We start from the raw sequence: 22747 nt of genomic DNA, 5'->3' as shown, positions 1-22747 counted from the left end.
GAGGAAATATTTTCTTTGATGGAGAAGAGGATTTCTACTATTAACTCCAGACTAACATCCAGCAATCCAAGAACACCACCGCCATCTTTAGTTGCACCAAAAAAGAAAGGACAATACCAAGCCCTTTCCTCAGAGAAGCAAAGAAAGCTGTGTAGTAGTATTTAGTACTATAATGACATCATAAAAGATGGATGGAAGAAGACTTAGAAGCGGAAGAACCAGGAAAAGTGTTATCAACTTACTTTAGACTGAATTGATAGATATATTAGGTTCCTGTGACAAAAAGTGACAATCAATGATTTCACACCAGTCTGCCCCTGTTTATGGTGTTCTGTGCTTTTTTACTCCCTACCATAGGATTAGACCATCAGTGAACTGAATTGTTTCAATATTGTAAGAATACAGACTAGGCAGGCTTCCCACAACTGATCAAGAAAATACAACCTACTCCAATAGGGCTTAGATTAATAATGATTAAGCTATACAGAAGTCCTGTTAGAAACTTCTTTTCCATTCAGTGAATGGTAAGGGGCCCTTGAAATGACTGCAATTATACAAAGTAACATTAAGCTCTACAGAAAAGCTACGAGCAAATGAGATCTTTGCCATGTACCTACAAAAAAGACTGGTGAGAGGTCGACAAAAGAGACAACACAACCTTGTGGGTTTTGTACTAATAAATTGACTGAGTAGGTCACAGAATTGGGGGTCAGGAGACCTGGATTCTCTACCAGGCTCTTCTGTGGCGGTTCAATGACAAGACAGCACAGAGCTTTTAGCAAGCAAGCGGCTGGTCTGCTAACAGGCTTCTGCCTGTCAGCTTTCCACCTTCCCCTTTATTCTTTCTCTCCCCACGCGCATTACATTCTCCAACAGATAAAAGGAATACACTGGCTTTGTTTAACATTCTTATTTACCAGTTTCTATCTACCGCATTCCTTGCTCTCGGGCCTTGAGCCCAGTCCTGGGAGGCTTCCCACGGTTCATGTCATCTGGGCAAGATTCCAAGGTTGATGCCCTTGAAAGGAGCTGTGTGTGCACAGGTCCAGCACAACGCTCCGGGTGTGCCCTGAATGTTGCCAAGCGCATAAACCTTGTATGAATCCTACATCCCCTCCTTTTTTGTTTATTTGTGCTCGGCCATCTCATGGTAGCCATCAATTTGCTTTTGCAAGCCAATTAACTCCCAGACAGACAAGGTCATAACTCGTGGAGCCTGCCAGGGCGGGTCTCGACAAAGCCTTAACAAAAAGGAAATACATTGCACACAGCAACAGCAAAAAATGAGCTTAAGAAGGTAAAGTGTAATTGGCCGGGCCCCAATTAGCCATGCTAGAGTACTGGGAAGAGAGGTTCGAGTAAGCAGTGAGCATCATCTCATTCCCAATTTCCTCAGGGTGATGACACACTGGAATAAGGCACGTACCTAACAATTCTTCAGCTGCTACAAAATCAGATAAACAAAAGTGGGTAACATTTGCTATTGAAGCCAATCTTTCCCATAGGTTATATGTCATTCGGGCTCGTAACAGAGAAAGCGCTCCCAAGCCAACCCCCACAGGAAATAGCAGGCACAAAAGGCATACAGTCAATACAGAATTAGCAGTAATTTGGGCAAGAATTGCCACAAACAAAGTCTCAGGAGTCTCTGGCTGTTGGTTTGCTGCCAGTCTTCGTTGAGCCGCGGCAACCAATGCTTTTACTGCTCCCCATGTCACGGGCTGGCTTGGGACGCTACGCCTCCTCCGTTTCCGTCCCGCCGTTGTCGACCCGGGAGGCACCGCGTTCTCCTCCAAGGTCAGGTGAAACTCCGGTATGGGGTTTGACAGCCCCTGGTGCCACACCATGCTGTTTCAGTGCCGGTCGCACATACCGGGCTGGAACCCACAACGGTCCTGCAGGGAGAGACACAGCAGCATATCCCCGACCCCAAGTAATTAAAGGCACTGGGCCCAGCCATTGCAGATCGAGCAGCTAACGGTAATAGACACGCGGTCTTTCCAGTACCTCGGACTTATGAAAATGCCAATCTGTGGGGGTCTGCTGATCTGCTTTCAGCGTTAAATTATTTAAAATAAACAAAAGGATATGCATTTGTTGCTGAATGTCTCCTAAGGTTCGGAGACACAGCTCCCCTTGTTTTAATTGTTTGTCGAGCAAGGTTTTTAGCTTATGATTTGCACGTTCAACAATGGCTTGGCCCGTGGAATTATAAGGGATCCTGTGTGTGAGACGGACGTCCCATTGGACACAAAAGGTGGAAAGGGCTGTGGAGCAGTAGGCTGGGGCATTATCTGTTTTTATCTGGCTCGGGCGACCCATAACAGCAAAACAGGCTAGCAAATGGTGAATAACTTTAGGAGTGGCTTCCCCACGCTGTGGGGTTGCCCAAAGGAATCCCGAATAGGTATCAATGGAAACATGTAAAAACGAATAGGGGCGGAATTGTGGCACATGAGTGACATCCATTTGCCACAGCTGATTCGCCGCGGTACCTCTGGGGTTAACGGCATAAAAAAAGGTAGGGGCAGCAGCGGCACGGTGGGGGCAGGAACGAACAATAGAACGTGCATGATCAGCAGGAATATGAAATTGTCGGGCCAAAACAGAGGCAGACTGATGAAAAAAGGAATGGCTTTCAATGGGGTCAGAAAAAAGGGAATTTACCTGACCACGTAACGCGCGATCGGCGCGCGCATTGCCTTCAGTAAGTAGCCCAGGCAGAGGGGTATGACTGCGAATATGAGCAACAAAATAAGGGAAATTACGAGTGGTGAGGAGATACTGTAAGGACAAAAACAGGCGGAGGAGGTCCGCATCGACCTTTAGGGTAATAAGGGCAAGGGGTAAATGATCAATTACCTGATAAACATAATGCGTGTCCACGATCAAATTAAAGGGACAATCAGCAAAAAGTTAAAAGGCCAAAATAAGAGCAGCTAATTCCAAGGACTAGTAAAGCTCTCCAAGCGCTGTGCATGCAAATATTATTGTACAAGTGAATGAAGCGCTTTCAGCTTTTCTAGGGGGAGGGACCACTGGTCAATCCATACGGGCTCTAAGGATTGCCATACTAATGGTAATGCGGATGGCAAGGTGGGTGAGGGAGGATTTCGGGCCATTATATATTAATATCGAGGGTGGTGTCCAGCTTTGTAAGTAAGTCACGGCCCCAAATATTGAGGTGGACAGGGAGTACAAAAGGGCGGATTGTAGCAAGGGCACGGCCTCCTGGTTTAGAGACCGTGACCCAAGACAAACTTTGGCGCCCGGGTTTGCTACCCCCAATCCCCCACAACTCTTTAGAAGGAACTGTTGGCCAACTGACCGGCCACTCCGGATCACGAATCACCGTAACGTCAGCTCCAGTGTCCACCAGCCCTGTAAAAGGAACATTATTTAAGAGAAGTGTTAACTGAGGTTTCGAGGGGCGGACCGACATTGTTAGAGCAACAAGTGGAGAGGACATGTTGTGAGATGGCGACTGAGCCAGAGTCGATCCAAAGCCGCCTCTGCCCCGGACTCGATCCTCTGCAGCTGGCACCTGATAGGGGACTAAAATCAATTGCGCAATTGACCGTCCACGCGGGAGCAACTGTGGAAGATGGGTCCACACCTGAACCTTAATAACGCCATTGTAATCGGCGTCAGTGACCCCTAGGATGACAAAAAAGCCCTGTTTCCCAGCGTGTGAGCCAGGGAGAACCAGACCCACAAATCCGGCAGGGAGAGGTCCCGTCACCTGGGTAGGTATGGCGCAAACCTCCCCCAGCAACTGAAAATCAGCGTCCTCCTGCATAATCAAATCAAGCCCTGCACTTCCAGCACTCGCCGCCTTCATGGAGTCTATGGGTTTTAAAGCAGAGGAACAGTTGTCTGAGTGGGAAACACTCCCGTTTGGCCCTGGGTTCGGGGGGAACCCATCGTGCGGTTTCCCGACCCACTACGACACTGATTAGCCCAGTGATAGCCCTTCCGACACTTGGGGCACTTCTTTGAGGGGCGGGCGGGCGCCGTCGATGAGCGGCACTCCCGCTGAAAGTGACCCTCCTTTCCACAGCGGTAACAACGCTTCCCCTCCTTCCTGCTTTTCCGCAGGGCGGCAGCCAGAACTCCAGCTTTATGTGCTTGAGTTCCGATGTTCTGGCACGCCCGCAGCATGTCTGACAGCTCTAGAATTCCAGAGGCTTGTGCAGCCTGGAGAGCACGGCGGCAATCCTCGTTCGCATTTTCAACTGCCATTTTTAACAGGATCTCCTGAGCTGCCGCAGGGTTATCCACCTGTTGGAGGATAGCCTCCTGCAATCTGTTGGTAAAATCCATAAAGGACTCTGATGCACCCTGACGGATACTGGCAAAGCTTTTGGTAGGCTTGCCTGAATCCGGGACCTTCCGGAAGGCATGCTGGGCGCAGGTGGAAATAATGGGGAAGACGGCCTGAGGGAGTTGAGACTGCATCTGAACAGTAGCAAACTGGCCCTCCCCTGCCAACTGCTCATAAATGACACCTTGCTCTCTATATACCAGGGCTTGGCGTTCCGCCATCTGCCGATACTCACTAAGCCAAATAACATACTGACTGGGCGTCAGCATCATGCGCAACAGCGCCTTCCAGTCTTCAGGGATCAGGGTGTACCCAGAACCTAGCCCTTCAATGAGACCACTTATATACGTGCTAGTGAGGCCGAACTCGCGAATCGCTTTCTTTACGTCTCTGATCACCGAGTAGGGCAAACTGACCCAGTTTGCAACCTGGTTGCCCTGGCCATCATCCTGCCAGGTCCCCGGACAAACTGAGACCAGATCAGCCAACTCCTCTGCTGTAAGATCTGAGCGAGTCTTCGCTGCGTGAACCATTTGTTGCACCAGCGAAAGCCGCTGAGCAGACGCGGACGACCCTCCGGGGGGCCCCGGAACATGGGGCACCACGGTGGGATGGTGATCACAAACCAGCTGCGGTGGGGAAGGCCAGGGAGGCTGTGGTAATAGAGGCACTGGGGGCGAAGGAGGGGGAGGGATGGTTGCAGGAGCGGACGGGGGTGGCGGGATCGGCAGCCCCTCTGTTGGCGCGGGAGAGGGCCTTTCCGAGGCGACACGCTGTGTCGCATCGCCAGGAGGGGGGATGGCTGCAGGAGCGGACGGACGTGGCGAGATCACCAGCCTCGTGAGGGAGGGCCTGTCCGAGGCGACACGCTGTATCGCGTCGCGGCAGAGGTGCCAGGCATGTAGAGCCTGCACAGGTGCCCGAGGCTCTTTATTCAATGTCTGGCCCAACCACTCCCAGTCCGCTAGCTTAAGGGTTCCAGCTTCAGGGTACCACGGGCATTGGGCACTCACCTCCTGTAGCAGGAGAGTGAGTTCTCGAGTGGGGCAGTCATGCTGAGCCTTACACAGCAAATACTGTAGCTGCGGTGTTGCACTTGCAAAGCAGAGAGGGAGCTTCCCATACTTACCACAATGAAAAATACTCACCGGGATCCGCGAAGCGGATGAGTGACGCGTCTGAAACCCTTGCCAGGCGAGGTGAGTGCTGAGGGCCCCACGTTTGGGCGCCAGTTGTGGCGGTTCAATGACAAGACAGCACAGAGCTTTTAGCAAGCAAGCGGCTGGTCTGCTAACAGGCTTCTGCCTGTCAGCTTTCCACCTTCCCCTTTATTCTTTCTCTCCCCCCGCGCATTACATTCTCCAACGGATAAAAGGAATACACTGGCTTTGTTTAACATTCTTATTTACCAGTTTCTATCTACCGCATTCCTTGCTCTCGGGCCTTGAGCCCAGTCCTGGGAGGCTTCCCACGGTTCATGTCATCTGGGCAAGATTCCAAGGTTGATGCCCTTGAAAGGAGCTGTGTGTGCACAGGTCCAGCACAACACTCCGGGTGTGCCCGGAATGTTGCCAAGCGCATAAACCTTGTATGAATCCTACACTCTTCCATTAACTCTGGACAAGATACTAAACTCTGTGCCTCTGGTTTCTTATTTGTCAAAGTGATTTGCTTACCTTTAAGATGTATGAGTGAGATGTGCTAGATAGCTCTTGCTATTATAAGAGGCAAAGAAGGAATAAGACAAACACTGAAAGTTGCTAAACCACTTTGCACAGGGAGTAATTTACACAATGCACTTTATCTACCAAAACTAGCTGCTTAAACATAACCAGATAAAGTTCAGCTTCTCACAGAAGCATTGAAAAGGTGTAATGGCTGGATGATTATAAAACACTTTGGAATCCTCAGAGGAAAGAGGTCGTATAAATTGTTAGTGATGCTATTAGAAAGTGGGAATGAAAAGGATTTTCAGCAAAAATGATGTTTTTACTTTAGCCCACAAAAAGAAAACTGTACATAGGACAGTCCATGACCTAGGATGGGGTTGATGGAATTATATCCACGTCACAAATGTGGCACTGAGGCAGAGAGAGATTAGGTCATTTTCCCAGGGTCACAGAGGAAGTCTGTGGCAAAGCAGAAAACTGAACACATACCTCCTGAAACTTAGGCCAGTGCCTTAACTGCAAGACCATCCTTCTTCTAATTGAGGAACATTCTTTCCAGCTCAGTAAGGAACAGTGCTTGTTAGATTGTAGGGTGTTCCATTATTGTCATTAAGAGAGAGAGAGAGAGACTTTAATGGAGCTATGCCAATCTATACCAACTGAGAATCTTCTCCATTGTTCTACTAAGCCTTATACTAATGGTCATATGCTGGGACCTGGAAATAAAGATATAATATCACTTCTACAGGGGGCTTTGAACACTCATCTTATCATATTTTGCATCCATAGATACTGTAGCCTCTGAAATTATCTGTTGTCCTTGCAAGTGCAGATTGCTATAAAATACATATGGAGGAATCTGACTCCCCTTTTTTCCCCAATCATACAAGTTGCTGTACAAGTGTGTATCCATCTGTCTGTTAGCTGATCATAGACTGTGGAGCTCAAATGGCAGTTGGTCACCGATGCAGACTTTCACACTAGAATAGTCAAAGCACACTGATTTATGAATGCCATATGCCTCCTACCAAAAAGGGGGCCTATTTCCAAACCAGTTTCAGAGTGGCTAACCCAGTTTGGTTGGTCTCTGCTCCAAAGTGCCATTTTTGCACTTGCTGCTGCCTCACATAGCTGCTCGGTTCCTCAAAAAGAAATTTACAAATAAATAAAACTCCAGAAATAATCTCCCAGAGAGCAAGTGGGTAAATGCAAGTGTTATTCAGGGTGCCCAAGCCATATTTCTTCACCCCTCCTGTCTGTCTAGGTCTGTCTATGAAAGCTCAATTCACACTTAAAACTATACCATTCCCCCTGAGAAATACATGACAAAGAGAGGACCTTATTTTATGTTGAAAGAGCTTAGTAACAGACATGAGGCTGTTGCCTTTTCAGCACTGACCTTTCTGTTGACACATTTAGTGTCTGGAAAAAGACTGTCTGTTGGGCAAATTGTGAAGGAAAGGAAAGAAAAGATGACAAGTTTGGAGGGGCTTATCTAACGGTTTGCAACTCTGGCAAACAAGTTCACTGCAGCTCTGCAGTAAAGTCACATGAGAGAGTTGGCATGAACAGAGAGAGAGGAAGTTCTGAGAGCATTCTACATTGTTACAGTTGCTAGGGAAACCACTCCCTTGGTATCCAAGTGTTCACTATATCTGACTCATTGATGTTCTGAGAGGCACAGAACAAGTGTCATGGAAAAACCAGTGAAGGGGGAGGAGGGGCAACAAAAAGATATTACTCTATAATATTGTGGAACCGCTTAAAAAAGGGATCCTTTGTCAGGTGGCTGAGGTTTCTAGAGTCATATAACCAGTGAAACAGACAGTGAATATAGATGAAATTGTAGGTTTTTTCCTCTAGGGTCGGATGTGCGTTAAACACTGGAATATTAATAATCTCTTCTCCCTCCCTTTGGTGCTATGTCTTAGTAATGGTGACTGTGTCTTATCTATGTGATTATCTAGAGTCTCTTTTTTGCTCATATTTTCCTTTTCAAACTAAACATTAGCAAGTGCATAGTAATCGAGCAGATAGTGTGTTATGAAGGCAATTTTTCAGTATGGAAAGTGAAATGACAGAAAGAATGGTACTGAAATTATGCACGTGAAAGCTCAATGGTTAGCAATTACAAAACAAAACAAAAAGATGCACCTTTTTCTACTGACTATTAACTCAAAAAAATTGAAGTCACTTTAGACTCTTTACTGTGACTTGACTTTTTTCTAAAAAATTCTTCAAATTAACTGTTGTAGCCTGTGAGCTTGGATGGTGTCAAAAGGTAGATTTTACCTTTGCACATTTAAAAATTCTTTTTATTAAACAAATTAAGGGTTATATTGTGACTTAAGGTACAACCCTGAACACTTGGGAGTATGTAAGAGTAGGAGAAGCCAGTGTAAGCCATTGACTAATGGTCTATCTCAACAGAAAATTACAACACCTCCACACTGGCACAGTTGTGCTGGCCAGCACCTCACAGCCATGGAACCACCAATTACTCAGCCTTTGCTCTTGCGTGTGTAGACCCAATGCCCAAGAGGCCCATGCAGAGATGTAAGGGATGCGGGGTTGAGTTTCTTACTCCCCTGTACAGGCATGTAGTTCAAGACACAACTTCAGCGTCCATGAAAAGTGCCACATTCACAGCTTTGGACACCAAAGTCCTTCTATCCAAAAAATACATACACTCTGGGTGGCAGCAGTACAAACTTCCCCAACATAAGGTCACCAACCTATGTGCCTCAGTCCTGCCCAAGAGAGCTTATCTCTGGGGATCAAAGGGGCTTTCATCCTTCCAGCTGACTCATATCCTTGGGCGCTCTGAAGACAAAGGTGATCTCGTTTTGATTTGTGTTGATGTAGATATCAGTCCACAAGGAACTGGAATGAACCGAACAAACTCCTTACAAATAACGTCACCAAAACAGGCTTCAGGTAATAATTACCTTTCATCACTATCAAGAATTTCACTTCTATTAAGAGTCAAGTTTTCTTTAAGGCCAGGAGGGACCATTATGGTCATCTAGTCCGATCTCTTACATAACACAAGCCATAGGATTTCACCCAGTAATTCCTGCATCAAGCCCAGAATTTCTGCAAAAGAAAGTCAAGAGAACACCAGTTCAGCCCCCAAATAATACCACCACAAGTGGAGTGTGTTCATTGTATTTTAGAAGTACCAGGCTACAGCAGTAATTCTATTACTGAACAGTGCTGATATTAATACTGCTCCGGAGACTCTTTGGAATAGAAAAGGCAGCTTTTGCTAAAGGTTATTAAGTCATGTTGGTAATGGTATTTTCTTACCCGGTTCCTATTGGCCTACTTCATGCTAAAAATACCGTGAAGATTCACACATGCAAAGGAGGCACATAGCTCTTTTTATTTAATCCAGGGTTATACAAATAGAAAAATGCCAAAGCAACATGAGCAAAATGCATCTGACCCTGTGCACCCTGACTTTTTCAAAAAGGAATGGCATTCCCAACAAACAGACATCCTCAATCTATTAGGGATAGCCCTTGGTTGTAGATATTTCCCAACACACCCTTGTGCTGATACCTTACAATCACATTCCTATATACACTGTTCACAGCCATGAGACAATATCAGGAATCTGATGGGCTTTTCCAGCTCTGTTTTTCCTTCTATATACTTTTCCCCTGCGTGTTGTGGGGCTGATTCTTCTGAGGTCTATGTTCTCTTAGACCCCCTGTTTGCAGGCCCTACCTCTCAGTAGCTCTCACTCCACTGGAGGACTGTGTATAGCTCCCTTCAGTGTCTTTCGGAGTCTCTTTGTGCATCCACTAAGGGAGCTGTGTCACTAACATTAGTGACTCATTCCAGCAGCAGAGTTCACATCGCTGCTGGGGCTGAGCTCGAACACGGATTTGCCTCATTGCTTTCCCACAGCCACATCAGAATGGCAATAATAGTCTATTGACTAATCAGTAGGAAGGAATGTCAGATTCATACGTCTTAGCCTTGCTTTCAACACTGCACAACACACAGCTCTAGCCTGCATCTCCACACTAGTCTCCTTTGACATTTTGCTCCCACTTCCACTCAGCGGCGATGCCAGCCTAATCACCCCTTTCTCACAAGCATCACGGTCCCCTCTTCTGTGCTTCCACCCTAGGTGCTGGAACGAGGGGTGCTGCCACACCCCCAGGCTTGAAGGGGTTTCCGTCATATACAGGGTTTATAGTTTGGTTCAATGGCACTTAACACTCCCCCACTATAAAAATTGTTCCAGAATCCTTGGCTACCCCTTATGCCAGGAACATCCTTCTCCAGCTGTTTACCAGCCCACTACCCTGAACCACTATTTCTACCAACTCCCATCTGCTCTGGGCCCTACAGTAATTGGGTGGGAGGAAAGACTACATTTAAAATAAAAGGTAACAGACCATCAAGACATGTCCTTTCCTCACTGAGCAACCACACATAGTCCTATCATTGGCACCATGCTTGGCTTCCTTTTTCTTATCTGTTCAGAACTCTCTCTTGTTGGGTCATGTTGGATTGAGAAAGTATACTCAACAAGAAGCAACATGTCTTCAACATGTTTCATGACACACTCGGGACATTACTGGGCACTCAGAAAAACCCAGCCATCACCCAGGCATAAACATAACTATCGTTCCTGGATGCCTAACACACACATCTTCCTAAAAAGCGACCTAAGGAGGGCATTGCTGACTTGAAGTGGCTGTTCTCACAGAATATTTCACACTTCTAAAACTTTTCCACTTTTGGCGCAGGTCATCAGTGGGTGAGAACCCTCCTGTGGACTGCTTTGTGAGCAAATAATTGGGACTGGCTTTTGCAGTCAGCAGGTTCAAAGCCAGTGAGTAAGTTACTGAAGGTTTCTGTGATAAGTTGTTTACTGCTTTCAAGGTTACCCAGGCTGGTGCTTGTAATCGAAGTGCTGCTTTTCCTCCTGATTCAGTGACAGAATTAAGGATGGTTGGAATTTCACAGTTCTAGGACTTTTTCCACACAGTTTCTCCTTTGATTGCATGGTGTCAATGGCTGAGGCCTCACGCACGCATTGTCTTTTGGTCACCACATTCCATTCCGCAGGTGTGTCTACACTGCACACTAAATGTGGGCTCTAACTCAGGGTTGAGCCCAAGCCCTTCCATCCACACATACTGCATCTGGATTTTAGGACCCTGGGAGGAGGGTGGGTCAGAGCCCAGATCCTGCTGAGACTGAAGTCCAAGCCCTGTCATTTTGCAAGGTGGACACAGGCCAAGCTGCAGGTCTGGGTCAGAAGGTCTGTGCAGTGCTATATGGACGCATTATCATGGCTGTGAAACCTGAGACCAGCAATTTTAAACCCAGGTTTACAATTCAGTGTGGATGCTCAAGCACAGAGCTGGAACACCAAGTCCACAAGTCTGGGTCCTACAGACTTGGGCTTAATGCGCAGTGTAGGCATACCCTGAGACAGCTGAAAAAAAGTAAGGCATCAAGTCACACACTGAATAGCCCTATTGCACGGACAAGCCCCCCCAAATCACCCCTTTTAATAAGAAAATTATGTTTCTTTATTAAAACTCCTGTACTACCAGCTGTTTGGTGGCAGACAAAGCATGCAAATATCATGTGATCTCCTGGTGATTACAGGTATTTTAAAAACAGAAAAGGAGTACTTATGGCACCTTAGAGACTAACGAATTTATTTGAGCATTAGCTTTCGTGAGCTACAGCTCACTTCATCGGATTCATACTGTGGAAAATACAGAAGATGTTTTTATACACACAGACCATGAAAAAATGGGTGTTTATCACTACAAAAGGTTTTCTCTCCCCCCACCCCACTCTCCTGCTGGTAATAGCTTATCTAAAGTGATCACTCTCCTTACAATGTGTATGATAATCAAGGTGGGCCATTTCCAGCACAAATCCAGGTTTTCTCCCCCCCCCCCCCCCAAACCCACTCTCCTGTTGGTAATAGCTTATCTAAAGTGATCACTCTCCTTACAATGTGTTTAAAGAGACTTACTCTGCCCATATTACCTGGAGCAGTAAATACCCAAGAGTAGGGAGCTAATCCAAAACTGAGAACATTCTCTTTAAATTTGGCTCAAAGCCCAAAAGTGTCAAGACAGAGTGTCAAGACAGGCAAGGTCATTTTCTCCTCCATCCAGGAAATCCCCAATTAACAGTCTATTTCCTGAAAAGTCTGCAGCCATTCTGGGCAGCCAGGAATTCCCCTCTTGAAAGAAAGAAGCGCATTAAAACAAATTAGATGCAGATCCAGCCTAAGAGCCCGAACCAATATACCCAATGTAACAAGAAACTCTCAAGGAATTTTTAAAAACAGCAATGGAACAACCCAGACTATGTAACTGTTCAGCTCCATACAGAGTAGGAACATCTGTGCCATACTCTAGGCAACCCTTTCATTATGCACCTACACCACAAGAATAAGCTAGCATAATGAACTGAGCCTGTCAACCATCGGTACAATCATCATTCATTCCCACCCTACACTGCAATTAACATGTAAACAACCCCCAGCCCATCCTCATCCCCTCCCCAAATGCTTACAAAAACAGAGAAATATTTGCATGTCTAGAAAATTAACAATTGGTGGTGGACAAGTGCATTCTAGTATAGAGGGGCCCTCATGGAACAACACTATTAACAATAAGAAAAGGAGGACTTGTGACACCTTAGAGATTAACAAATTTATTTGAGCATAAGCTTTTGCGAGCTACAGCTCACTTCATTGGATGCTGCATTAAAGGGGATCCAGGACCTCTGATGTTTGAGACTGACAGTTTGGAATAAAGACAGAGATGGTAACACAGACCCAAAGCACTCAGGACTTTAAGATCAAAACCAGCACCTTGAACCACCAACCAGAAGCTGGTGAGCTAAATTTTTAGTATTGATAGCTCCAAAAGGCCCCAAATAAGATCAAGGTTGCATTGTGCTAGTTACTACAGAAGACACAGCAAGGCACAGATTTGTAAACTCTCTAGGGCAGGAACTAAGTTGACAAGACAAATGTTACAGAGGGCGCACAGAGAGACTAAGGCCCATATTTTTAAAGGTATTTAGGCATTGCTGCACTCTGCGTTGCAACACCTAACTGATTTAGGAGCCTAGAGCCTATCAACTGCCCAAAAGCATTTTGGCTCCCAAGTGCCTAAATACCCTTTGAAAATTAGATTTAGGGTCTGAAATCAGTTAGATGTTGCAACACAGAGCACAGCAGTACCAAAATACCTTTAAAAATATTGACCTAAGTGATTAACCCAAGGTCACACATGGGGTGTGTAGTACAGGGAAGAATTGAATCCAGGTCTCCTGAGTCCCAGTCCAGTGCCTTAACCACAAAACTAGCTAAGACTGAATTGGTTTGATTTTTCTCAATACAGCTGTGTTTTAACTGGGTTTCTAGCACCATCACTTTAGTGCACATATCTGCAATTTATTGTACATCAATGCACCACTGCAAGTTTTATAGGCCCTGCTGCAGTAGATCCTCCTGTGGCCAGTGGAACATTAAGTAAATTTCTTTGTACGGACTCACTTCATGCACATTAACTCTTACAGCTCTTATGTGGAGAGGGATCATGCTCTGTGCAACACTGTCAGTAAGGGCAACATTCTGCTCTCTGTTCTGTATTCAGAGGAGCAACATTTTCATTGCTATTAATGAGAGTTCCACATGAGTCGTCTCCATCAAATCATTTCTAAAAGAAAAGAAATTATGGCTCAAATCCCTCACCCAGAGCCATATTCCTATTTCTAGCTCTGGGAAATAATAACATAGCTTTCCTGGTCAACTTTGCAGGTGGTCGTACCTCCTCTCCTCCCCCTTTTCCCCCCAACTCACAAGCACTCAGAATCCTTGGGTACATGAAACAAGTATCTTTTTATGGGGCAGGGGAGGCAGAAAATCCATCAAAAGGAACTCAATAACACTCTATATTTACATACAAGAAATGAGCAAACCCAAATCAGTGCATCAAGAGTTTGCTCTACTCCACAGTTCCAAATAATGGTCTGATTTACAGAGGTCTAGAACTCTTAATCCCACCATGAACCTCACCCATGGGTCAGTTAGGCTCAGTAAAAGTTAAGAGTTTTTAAGGTATGCTTCTCCTCTGTCTGTCTGCTCCAACCCAGCTGTGGTGCAGTTCTGTGACATGAGCTCAACTTCCAGTGGCTTGGTGGGTCATGGTGCTGTGAAGTCAGCTCCGTGCAACCCTGCTGCTGCCATCTGTTGCATGGATGGAAAGTGAGCTCTGTGTCACCAGTGATCCAGTCAATCCATTCCACATAGGGCACAGAATCTCCAGGTAAGGAACCCAGAGCAAAGCAGGACACTTGGACAGAATCCCTGCTCCTCTGTATAGAGCTCCTGGACTCCTCTCTATGTTGAGCACGAATTTCATTACCAACCAAAGTCCACCACCTTTAAACTCAGAGTGACCCACTCCCTTGAGGACATATATGGCCTAATTCTTGTACCCTTTCATGAGCACAGTAATAATATTTTTTGGTGTTTACACAATCCAAACAGATTCCAACTAAAGCAAAAATCTCAGTGGACAGATTTATGGGTAAGCAACAGAATAATTCATGAAAATGAAGCTGTCTAGAGCTAGCCCTTTTATAGAGAAAGTAGAGAGCATCCCCCTAAGCCTCCAGGCCCTGGGGCTCACAATTGCTGTGTATGTCTTTAGCACTTTTTGTCTCATGATTTCAAAAGCACCTCAAGAACAGCAGTATGAGGTTGTTATGTATGATCTCCATTTTGCATGTGGCAAAACTGAGGTGAAGAGAGAGGGGGAGATTTTCAGAACTGTTGAACGTCACCAAGTCCTATGGTACCGGATGAGAACTGCAGGCGCTCAAAACCTCTGAAGATCTGACTGTCAGGCCATATGGGCACTAGAAAGTTAGGTCATTAAGAAACAGGATGTTATACATGACTTTGTAGTCAGTGTAGACAGGGACTAGAGGTGTTTAACTTTCTCTTCTGGTCATGGGTTAATGACACTGGTACCATAAGATTAATCACGATGAGCTGACCGAACCTGCCTCTCTCTACAATGAGTGCAAAGTCACTTTTAACATCTCATTACTTAAAATGATTCATTCAGGCCACATTATAACAGGACCTAATCTTCTAGTGAAGACAAGACAAGTCTGTGGCACAGCCAGTAAGAGAAACTTTTCCTAGGTCTCCCATTCTTGAGCACAGATTTTAAGTTCATACTGACTTCATTTGTCTTGCCCCTCTAGCCCAACTGGTTTTGAATGCCATGTACATGACTAGGACAACTGTAAAAGCAATGTTCAAAAGAGAAAACTATTCTTTGTCAAATATAGCCGGGTATAAGATATACATTTTCTAGAAGAGAATCAAATCTACATTCAGAGAGAGTAGCCAATGTTGAAAACTAAGTCTGATCTAACATCCAGAGGGCTCCTTCCACGTAACTGAAGTTGAACTATTTCTAGACCTACTGGGAACGATTGTCAAAAGTGATTAAGCATCTTAAACAGCAAATCCCATTGACTTTCAGTGGGATTAAAGCTTCTAAACCACTTGGGCTCTTAAAAATCCCACTTACTATTGCTTTCAAGAGTTTCCACTTTCCTTTTCAGGCCAGATTTCTCTGTAAGTGATGCACCAGTTACAGCTTTAAGCAATTTTAACTCCATTTTAGGAAGACACACTGTCTGTGTGTTTTCCTGACGTATAGTGAATGTACAGTATTCTCAGTTGCAGCTAACCCACACAACTGGATCAAATTTAGTTTCCATTTTAGCATCCCTGGTTTTAAGTACAAAAATAAGTCGTTTTCCGGTCATGTACAAAAATCTATACCTGAAAACAAGATTCCCCCTCCTTGGTGACAACTGGTCTGGGTGAGATTATTTAGTACGAAACAAGCTGTGGTAGGTGAGCATAGGCTAACCTTGGGAAGCCCCAAATCAGATGTAACAGTGATGTGGTGCCTTCTTTAGCTATTTCCTATTTCTTAGTGTCACACTTCAATTTATAGTAAAAGTAAGCACATCTGATTCATGGACCAGATGAGGAGGTCATAGCTTAGAGAGAACAACAGAAATATAAATTTTCCCCAAGAAATGTAAATAATAATGTAACTAAATAAATGTAAATAACTGATTGGTTTAAAAAAATTCCCTGTGCACTCACAAAACCACCACTATTTTGTTGCACTAATCTAAATATTCTAAATTTAAGCCAATACAAGTAAATATGTTTGAACACCAAAGTTCATGTAAGCACAGTTTCTCAGAACCTTCTTACAAGCCACTTTCTAAAGCAGAGGCTCTCAACTTTTTCCTTACCAGAAATGCCCTGCCTAGAACTTCCTCTCCTCTCTAGCTGACATCTAGCCAGGGACTCCCTTCCCATTTAGTAATATGGGAAGAGCATGGTGCTCATGACCCTTGACTTGTCTTTTTGATGTCCAGGTTAACCACCCATGTTCTAAGAGCAACACTTTATACAACAGGGCCTACGGATGCTCAGATTGCCACAGACAGTCACTAGTTTCAGCAAGAGCTGCATTTTGAATGGTGTTCAAATTTCCACTGGTTCTGTAATGCACCACATCATTCTAACATCTCTATATAGCAAGGACACAGTTTGCAAAAGAAGCTTCCTGACTGTAAAATAGCAGGTGGTTCCAACATCTAAGCAGATCATTGGCACGAGACCCTCTGATTGTGGCCCTGTAACAGGATCCCGAAGCACAGGTGTGCATCCCAGCACACTTATTGTGGGCCTGTAACCAAAGCACCACTTTAGTACAGGGAAACAGTACCTTGAAAAGTCCAAAGCAAGGCCCACTCATGGGAGATCTTGTGTTTCAGACTGGCAAGTTATTTTAACCACATCTACAAAAGTTGTCACAGGCATTGCTTCTGGTCCCTCAGCAACCTGCCATCTTTATCATTGTTTATACAGTATTACAGCCAAACTCCCAACACACCAGTGACTTTAATATTGCAGTCACTCCCAGTCCACCGGCTTCTCCAGTGGCAGCCAGCCAGCACTAGAAAGCACCTGAAAATACCCGCAGCTTTGTGGGCCCTCAACGCTCCAGTCTCCTGGCTGCCAGTCAGCCTCCTGGCATTTTGATAGTCCATACCATGCTGACCTTCTAGCTTCCTACCAGTAAGTGAGTGCTTTAACAGCGGATTGCTCACTGGTCCTCAGCTAGCTCAGAAAGTTTTCCTGTCCTATCAAATTTTGTGTAGACTTCCCTTCCTGTCCTCCCTGCAGCCCTTTTCCCGAAAATGTGTTGTTTTTCTGTTTCATTAACAACAACAGAATCAATGGCAGCAGCCCAGCACCTATGAGCAAACCCACGAAAACAATCCAATACCTAACGGGGGAAATGCTGGCATTAAAGCAACAAATTTTCATGTCAAGCTTCTGAGTGGTTATAAACCACTTCAAGAAGAAAATATGGTTTAAACATCTGTATAAATCCAAATAAATAAAATGCTAAAAAAAGGGGGTGTCTTTCTATCTTCTGTAGGAGCCCGTGACATAGCTTAATGATAACACTCCACCAAAAGGAAAGTGTAATGCCATCAGTAAAATAATGCACCAGCCTCCCTTTGCCAATAATTCACCACCCTCACAAAGTGTCCAAAAAACAAAGACAAAGAAAAAAGCAGCCTTTACAGTGTCCCTTTTAAAAGCAGAGAAAACCAACCAAATGGGGAAAAATAGGATGCGTCTATTTCACCGTTATCAACTGGAAGTATTAATCATGGCTCAAGCTACTTGAGTCGGATTTTGGTTTACAGTCCTGCAGTTTAACTGCTCTCAGGGGAAGTGTAGTACTTTATTTTAAAACTTCGGCATTTACGGTTCCTGGATATAAAAAAAAAAAAAATCTGTCTGCTCTCAACAATAAACACCACTTGTGCATTTACAAGGCTATATTATGTGACATTAATTTTATGTTAGCCTAGCATCTCAACAAGAAAAAGTGCAGCAGAAGAGGTATCAGTGCTGTAATTACTCTTTGGTACCAATTACGCTTGTCAATTCGTAGTACCCAAAAAATCGTCTCCAAATCCAGCAGTTTATTTTGGGTCTCAGTAGATTTTTTTGTAACTTCTCTCAAACACACACACCCTGGATGAAAGGTGTAAAAACCATGGGAAATTTTACTTTTACTGTAATTTCCCACTTCTTCAAAGCAGAAGTACCATTTTATTTTTATCTGTTCCACTACATAAAATTTAGGGTGTTTTTTTCCCTCTGTTGTAAATACTCAGTGGTCTATTTCATCATCGCTGCTAACAGGAAACAGTTCTATGAACAAAAGGAGAAACTGGCTGCCTGTATATTTTTAAGTTACCCTGTTACTTGGTACTATATGGTCAGTGCCTGCTTCCTGACAACTTGAGCTCAGTCAGTTTAAGCAGTGGTTTGAAGCTTGATACTTGGTTGAAAGATGTGGAGTACAGAGTGGCAGAAGAACTGTTGAATTCACTCCATTTATTTGTGTAATCCACAACACAGCAATTGTTATGGGCCAAATCTTGGTTTCACTGCAGTCAGCAGGAACTTTCCCTTAGATTTCATTAGGATTAGAATTTGTCCCTAATTCCTAGTTCTCTGGTTCTCAAGCAAATCCAATATTGTTCCACTCTATAAACTCCTCCCCTTATAAACTCTGCATGGGTAAATTGAAGGAGGAGGGGGAAAAAAGGGTATTCTGCAATGGAAGGAGCCAATAGTGGTTGTGCCATTTGAGTTCCTGGGTCTTAAATTCTTTCTTAGATTGGGACCTAAATCCACCCCAATTCAGGAAAATGTATAAGTGTGATTCCTTTAATGGGTCTTAAATAGAGCTGAGGGGAAACGGGTTTACTACCCCATGAGAATTTTTGATGTTTAAAAGCTTTTCCTATCTTGAATTGAGGTGAAAAGTCAGAATCTCAAAACATGTTCATAAACTGGAAAAAAAAATCAGTTTGGGTCATTTGATTTCGATTGTCACATTTTTTCCTTTCAGATTTTTATCTTTTATTAATATTTTAAAATGCAAAGTTGTTTGGACTTAACTATCGAAATGTCAAAACTTTTTTTAACCAAAAATGTTTAGAGCCAGGAGTTCCCTCAAACCCAGCACTGTCTCGCTAACAGTTTCGGTTTCAATGAATCTGCATTCATCTGATGAACAACTGCTTCACCTGAAAATTTTGCACGAGCTCTAGTCTTAAATATGTGCTTAAGTGCTTTCCTAAAGAGAGAGAATGTTCCTATCTTTGCTCTCTACACAACATTAAGAATATGTGGAAGCCACAAGGAACACAACTTGGTTCCTAATCACAGTATATGCGAATATACAAGTCTTAGGTTCTGGGTGCCTTCTGCAACAGAAGATGGAGGACACTAGACAATTTCCAGACTATTTAAAGAGATACTACAGATAGTCGTCTCAAACAGGACTATACTCACAATTTTCTAATTTTTCTATTAGGGAATCCATCTTCACCCAACTCTGCATAATTTGCAGCTGTTCAAGTGACATTACAGCACAGGATTTTTAAACTGATAAAGTATGTATTTACCTATGTTACTGATACCACCTTACATTATTAAAAGTGACAGAGCTATATATATATATATATCTCCAATTTACACTTGCCTCTCTTGAGATCTTTGCTTACTCACTGCATTTCCTTCAGCACGGACAATGAAAAATCAAGGAAGTCTGTTTCAGTTGTGTGTATAGTCAGTTTGGGTACATCTACGCTGCAGCTAGGAGCATGTTTCTCTGCCTAAGTAGATAGACATATGCTTGCTTGAGCTAGCACATTAAAAATAGCAGTGTAACCGGTGGTAGCATGGGTGGTGACTCGGGCTAGCCACTCGAGTATGTACCCAGGGAGTCTGGGCGGGCTTGTACTAAGGAGCTAACCTGAGCTGCGGGGTAGCTGCTTGTGCTACCCCCAGCTACACTGCTATTTTTAGAGCATTAGATAGAGAAAAGCTAGTGAGTCTTTCTATCTGGGCTGGAAAGCACACGCCCAGTGGCAGTTCAGATATACCCTGGGTTATACTTTCAGGTTTTTCCATAGGATGACTAGTGATTTTGAGTATCCATCTGGAGAGGAGACGCCTTCAAAAAGCTTTTCCAGAAAATGCTGAGCAACTGCCCTCCGAAAATGAAGCCCAAGGGAAGCAATTGCAAGTCAACTTAGACAATGTAGGCCTCACTGGATCTATGAATTTTTTGGCCTTAGTGTTCAGGCCTGTACATTTACTCAACAGCATGGTATCTGAGCACTGCCCTATTTGGCTTATATACTTCAAGATATTTATTTGTTTAAGAACCGCTTTAAAAAAAATTGAAGTAATATGAAGTAATTGCCTTAGATTAGGTAAAAGAAAATTTCTATAGCTTAAAATCTAAGCCAAATTAATTTAGCATTTTCATCACCCAAACAACTGCAGCCTGGCAGAATAGTTGGGCCAATGCTCCAGATCAGTGCTTCTCAACCTTTCCAGACCACTGTACCCCTTTCAGGAGTCTGATTTGTCTTGAATACCCCAAGTTTCACCTCACTTAAAAACTACTTGCTTACCAAATCAGACAAAAATTCAAAAGTATCTCAGCACACTGTTACTGAAAACTTACTTACTTTCTCATTTTTACCATGTAATTATAAAATAAATGAGTTGGAATATAAATATTGTACTTCTATTTCAGTGTGGTACATGAGCCTATTTTTCACTTGTGAGCCTTCTCTGAAGCCTGAGCCCCAAGTGAAGGGGCTGAAGCATGTCATTTAGCTTCGCAGGAGCCCCTGTGGCATGGGACCTTGGGCAATTGTCCTGCTTGCCGCCCCCTAATGCTGGCCCTGCACTTGCGATGCCCCTAACCCATCCTGTGACCCTGATGAGGGCTGCAACCCCTAGGTTGAGAAACACTGATTTAGATGAGTTGACATACCCCCAGGGGTACATGTACTCTTGGTTGAGAACTACTGCTCCAGGTTATGCAACATACACTTTAGTAAGGGGTGTAGGGGACAGGAGGGGGCAAAGTAACAGAAGCGGGACTTTAGGGAGCACACCCACATTTCAGTGGCACAGCAAGGGATTGAAGAGTACTTCCAAAAGATCTCTGACTCAATGAATCCATGTGCAGCCGAGGAAGGTCAGAATATTTCACTTCAGTTTCTGACCCTGAGCTAAAGAGTCAAAAATAAAATTTCCTTACTATGCCTCATTGGAGTGGGAATCTCACTAAAATATGTACTCCAATTTACTGGAGATGTGAACCAAAAAGAGATGTTATTCACTTCAAAAGTGGGCTAACTAAAAAGCTATTGCCTTTTATCCTGGGCTAGATTTGGAGGGTATTGTGACATTGTAACAAATGAGATTCCTTCTGTTATCTCTGATGGGCATGCAAGTGGAAGTTAAAGGAAAACTACAGTGATTTTTCTGTAATACCTCAGAGAACAAAGAAAACATTTACTGAAAAAGGTCACGATCCTGAAAATACCTAGGCAGGTGAACACAACGTGACTACTCACATATATAAAAAACAGCATTTGTCTAAGTATCTGTTCAATCAGCCTGTAAGACTCAATATGCACATTACGTGTTTTAAAAATAATTAAGAAATACCTACTACTTTTTCCATCTAGAAAATTCATCCTCTCCCTTCTGGAGGCTGCCATCTTAGGGAGGTAGCATTAGATTTCCCATACTAATAATGCAAGTCCAATTAGAAACCAGAGAAAACCAAACAGCTTCTAATGTGGGGTTTTTGTTTTGTTTTTTGTTTGTTTGTTTGTTTTAAGGTAAATTATCTCCCTGTCTCTCTCTATAATGTACCTTAAAACAATTTTGAAACCATCTATTTTCCATTGGTTTCTAGTGGGACTTGCATTTTCTCAGTCAGAATCTACCTTGGAAACGTGTCAAAGTGGTGGTTTTGGGTTTGCCTCATTCTTTTGTGTCACTCCTTTAAATTGAAAAATGAAATCCAGTGACTTACTCATCTTTCTAATGACATGCAATTCTGCTGCCAGATTCCCTTAAAAATCCACGGCAATTTTCGAAAAGAAATTAGAAGGAATGCTACCGCTGCCCTTGTCAACATACTTCCTCTCATTAAGGGAGTTTCCAGAGTCCAAGGCTTTGTGTGAGATGTAGTTGAGCAAGCTGCATAACAGCTTGGATATGTAGCCACCATCAGCATCAAATTAGATTCCATTTTTGTTCCAATATCATCGGCCGGAGGATCCCCTCTAAACCCACCTTCATTCTTGATTCCTTTTCCCCCTGCCAAGCCCACTCCTTCCACATTCCACTTCTCTCCACACCTATCTTCAACACCCAGCCTTTGTGCCCTCATTATTCCAGAGCTTGTGCTTCTCTACTCCATTTTTCTTGTGACCCTCACGTCCTGAGAGCTGTGCACATCAAAGTAATTCTGACACCACTGTCACAGGGAAGTGGGTGAAAAATAATAGCGTGTCCTGAATAATAATCCATTGCACCCCTGTTTTTAAGGGGAAGAAGGCAAGACTCATGACAAAAATCATAGAGTGAAATAGCTGGAAGTCCACCTGCTGAGAAAGGCTGGATGGCAGAGCCACTGTGCAATGCTGCTGTAAAGAAATGCAAAGTAAGTATTATTTTACATTATAATTTTTATGTTAAAGTTTCTTTCTAACCTGAAACTACTGATATGGGGCTAGA

The 22747-nt window shown here is 43.9% G+C and overlaps 2 protein-coding genes and 1 long non-coding RNA gene across 6 annotated transcripts in view; 1 reads left to right on the top strand and 2 right to left on the bottom strand.

Annotated features, from left to right (window-relative positions):
• Positions 1 to 22747, top strand: part of RASGEF1A (RasGEF domain family member 1A) — a 264311-nt gene that overhangs the window by 170435 nt on the left and 71129 nt on the right. For 3 of the 4 annotated variants that reach the window (XM_073353263.2, XM_073353260.2, XM_073353261.2), the window contains exon 2: positions 22559 to 22673. The exons of the other annotated variant lie outside the window; for it this stretch is intronic. In XM_073353263.2, coding sequence (XP_073209364.1) covers positions 22632 to 22673 — 42 coding nt within the window. In that variant the 5' untranslated portion in view covers positions 22559 to 22631. The remainder of the gene's footprint in view (positions 1 to 22558; positions 22674 to 22747) is intronic. 4 annotated transcript variants of the gene reach the window in all.
• On the bottom strand, positions 774 to 5563 carry LOC140914721 (uncharacterized). Its single transcript, XR_012159967.2, has 2 exons — positions 5473 to 5563; positions 774 to 3381 (listed from the first exon to the last, which is right to left on the bottom strand). It is a non-coding gene; the product is annotated as an uncharacterized LOC140914721 (long non-coding RNA).
• Positions 774 to 5646, bottom strand: LOC140914720 (endogenous retrovirus group K member 9 Gag polyprotein). Its single transcript, XM_073353259.2, has 2 exons — positions 2668 to 5646; positions 774 to 1895 (listed from the first exon to the last, which is right to left on the bottom strand). The coding sequence occupies exon 1, from the start codon at positions 4855 to 4857 to the stop codon at positions 3856 to 3858; it is 1002 nt and encodes a 333-aa protein (XP_073209360.2). The 5' UTR covers positions 4858 to 5646; the 3' UTR covers positions 774 to 1895; positions 2668 to 3855.

Source organism: Lepidochelys kempii, chromosome 7, assembly GCF_965140285.1.
Source record: "Lepidochelys kempii isolate rLepKem1 chromosome 7, rLepKem1.hap1, whole genome shotgun sequence".
NCBI lineage: Eukaryota > Metazoa > Chordata > Testudines > Cheloniidae > Lepidochelys > Lepidochelys kempii.
Note: the sequence above shows the minus strand (reverse complement) of the source record. Positions and strands in the feature narration are given on the sequence as shown.

What these genes read in the sequence shown, in the direction of transcription:
- LOC140914720 (XM_073353259.2), bottom strand. Translation starts at nt 4,857, where the DNA reads ATGGTTCACGCAGCGAAGACTCGCTCAGATCTTACAGCAGAGGAGTTG.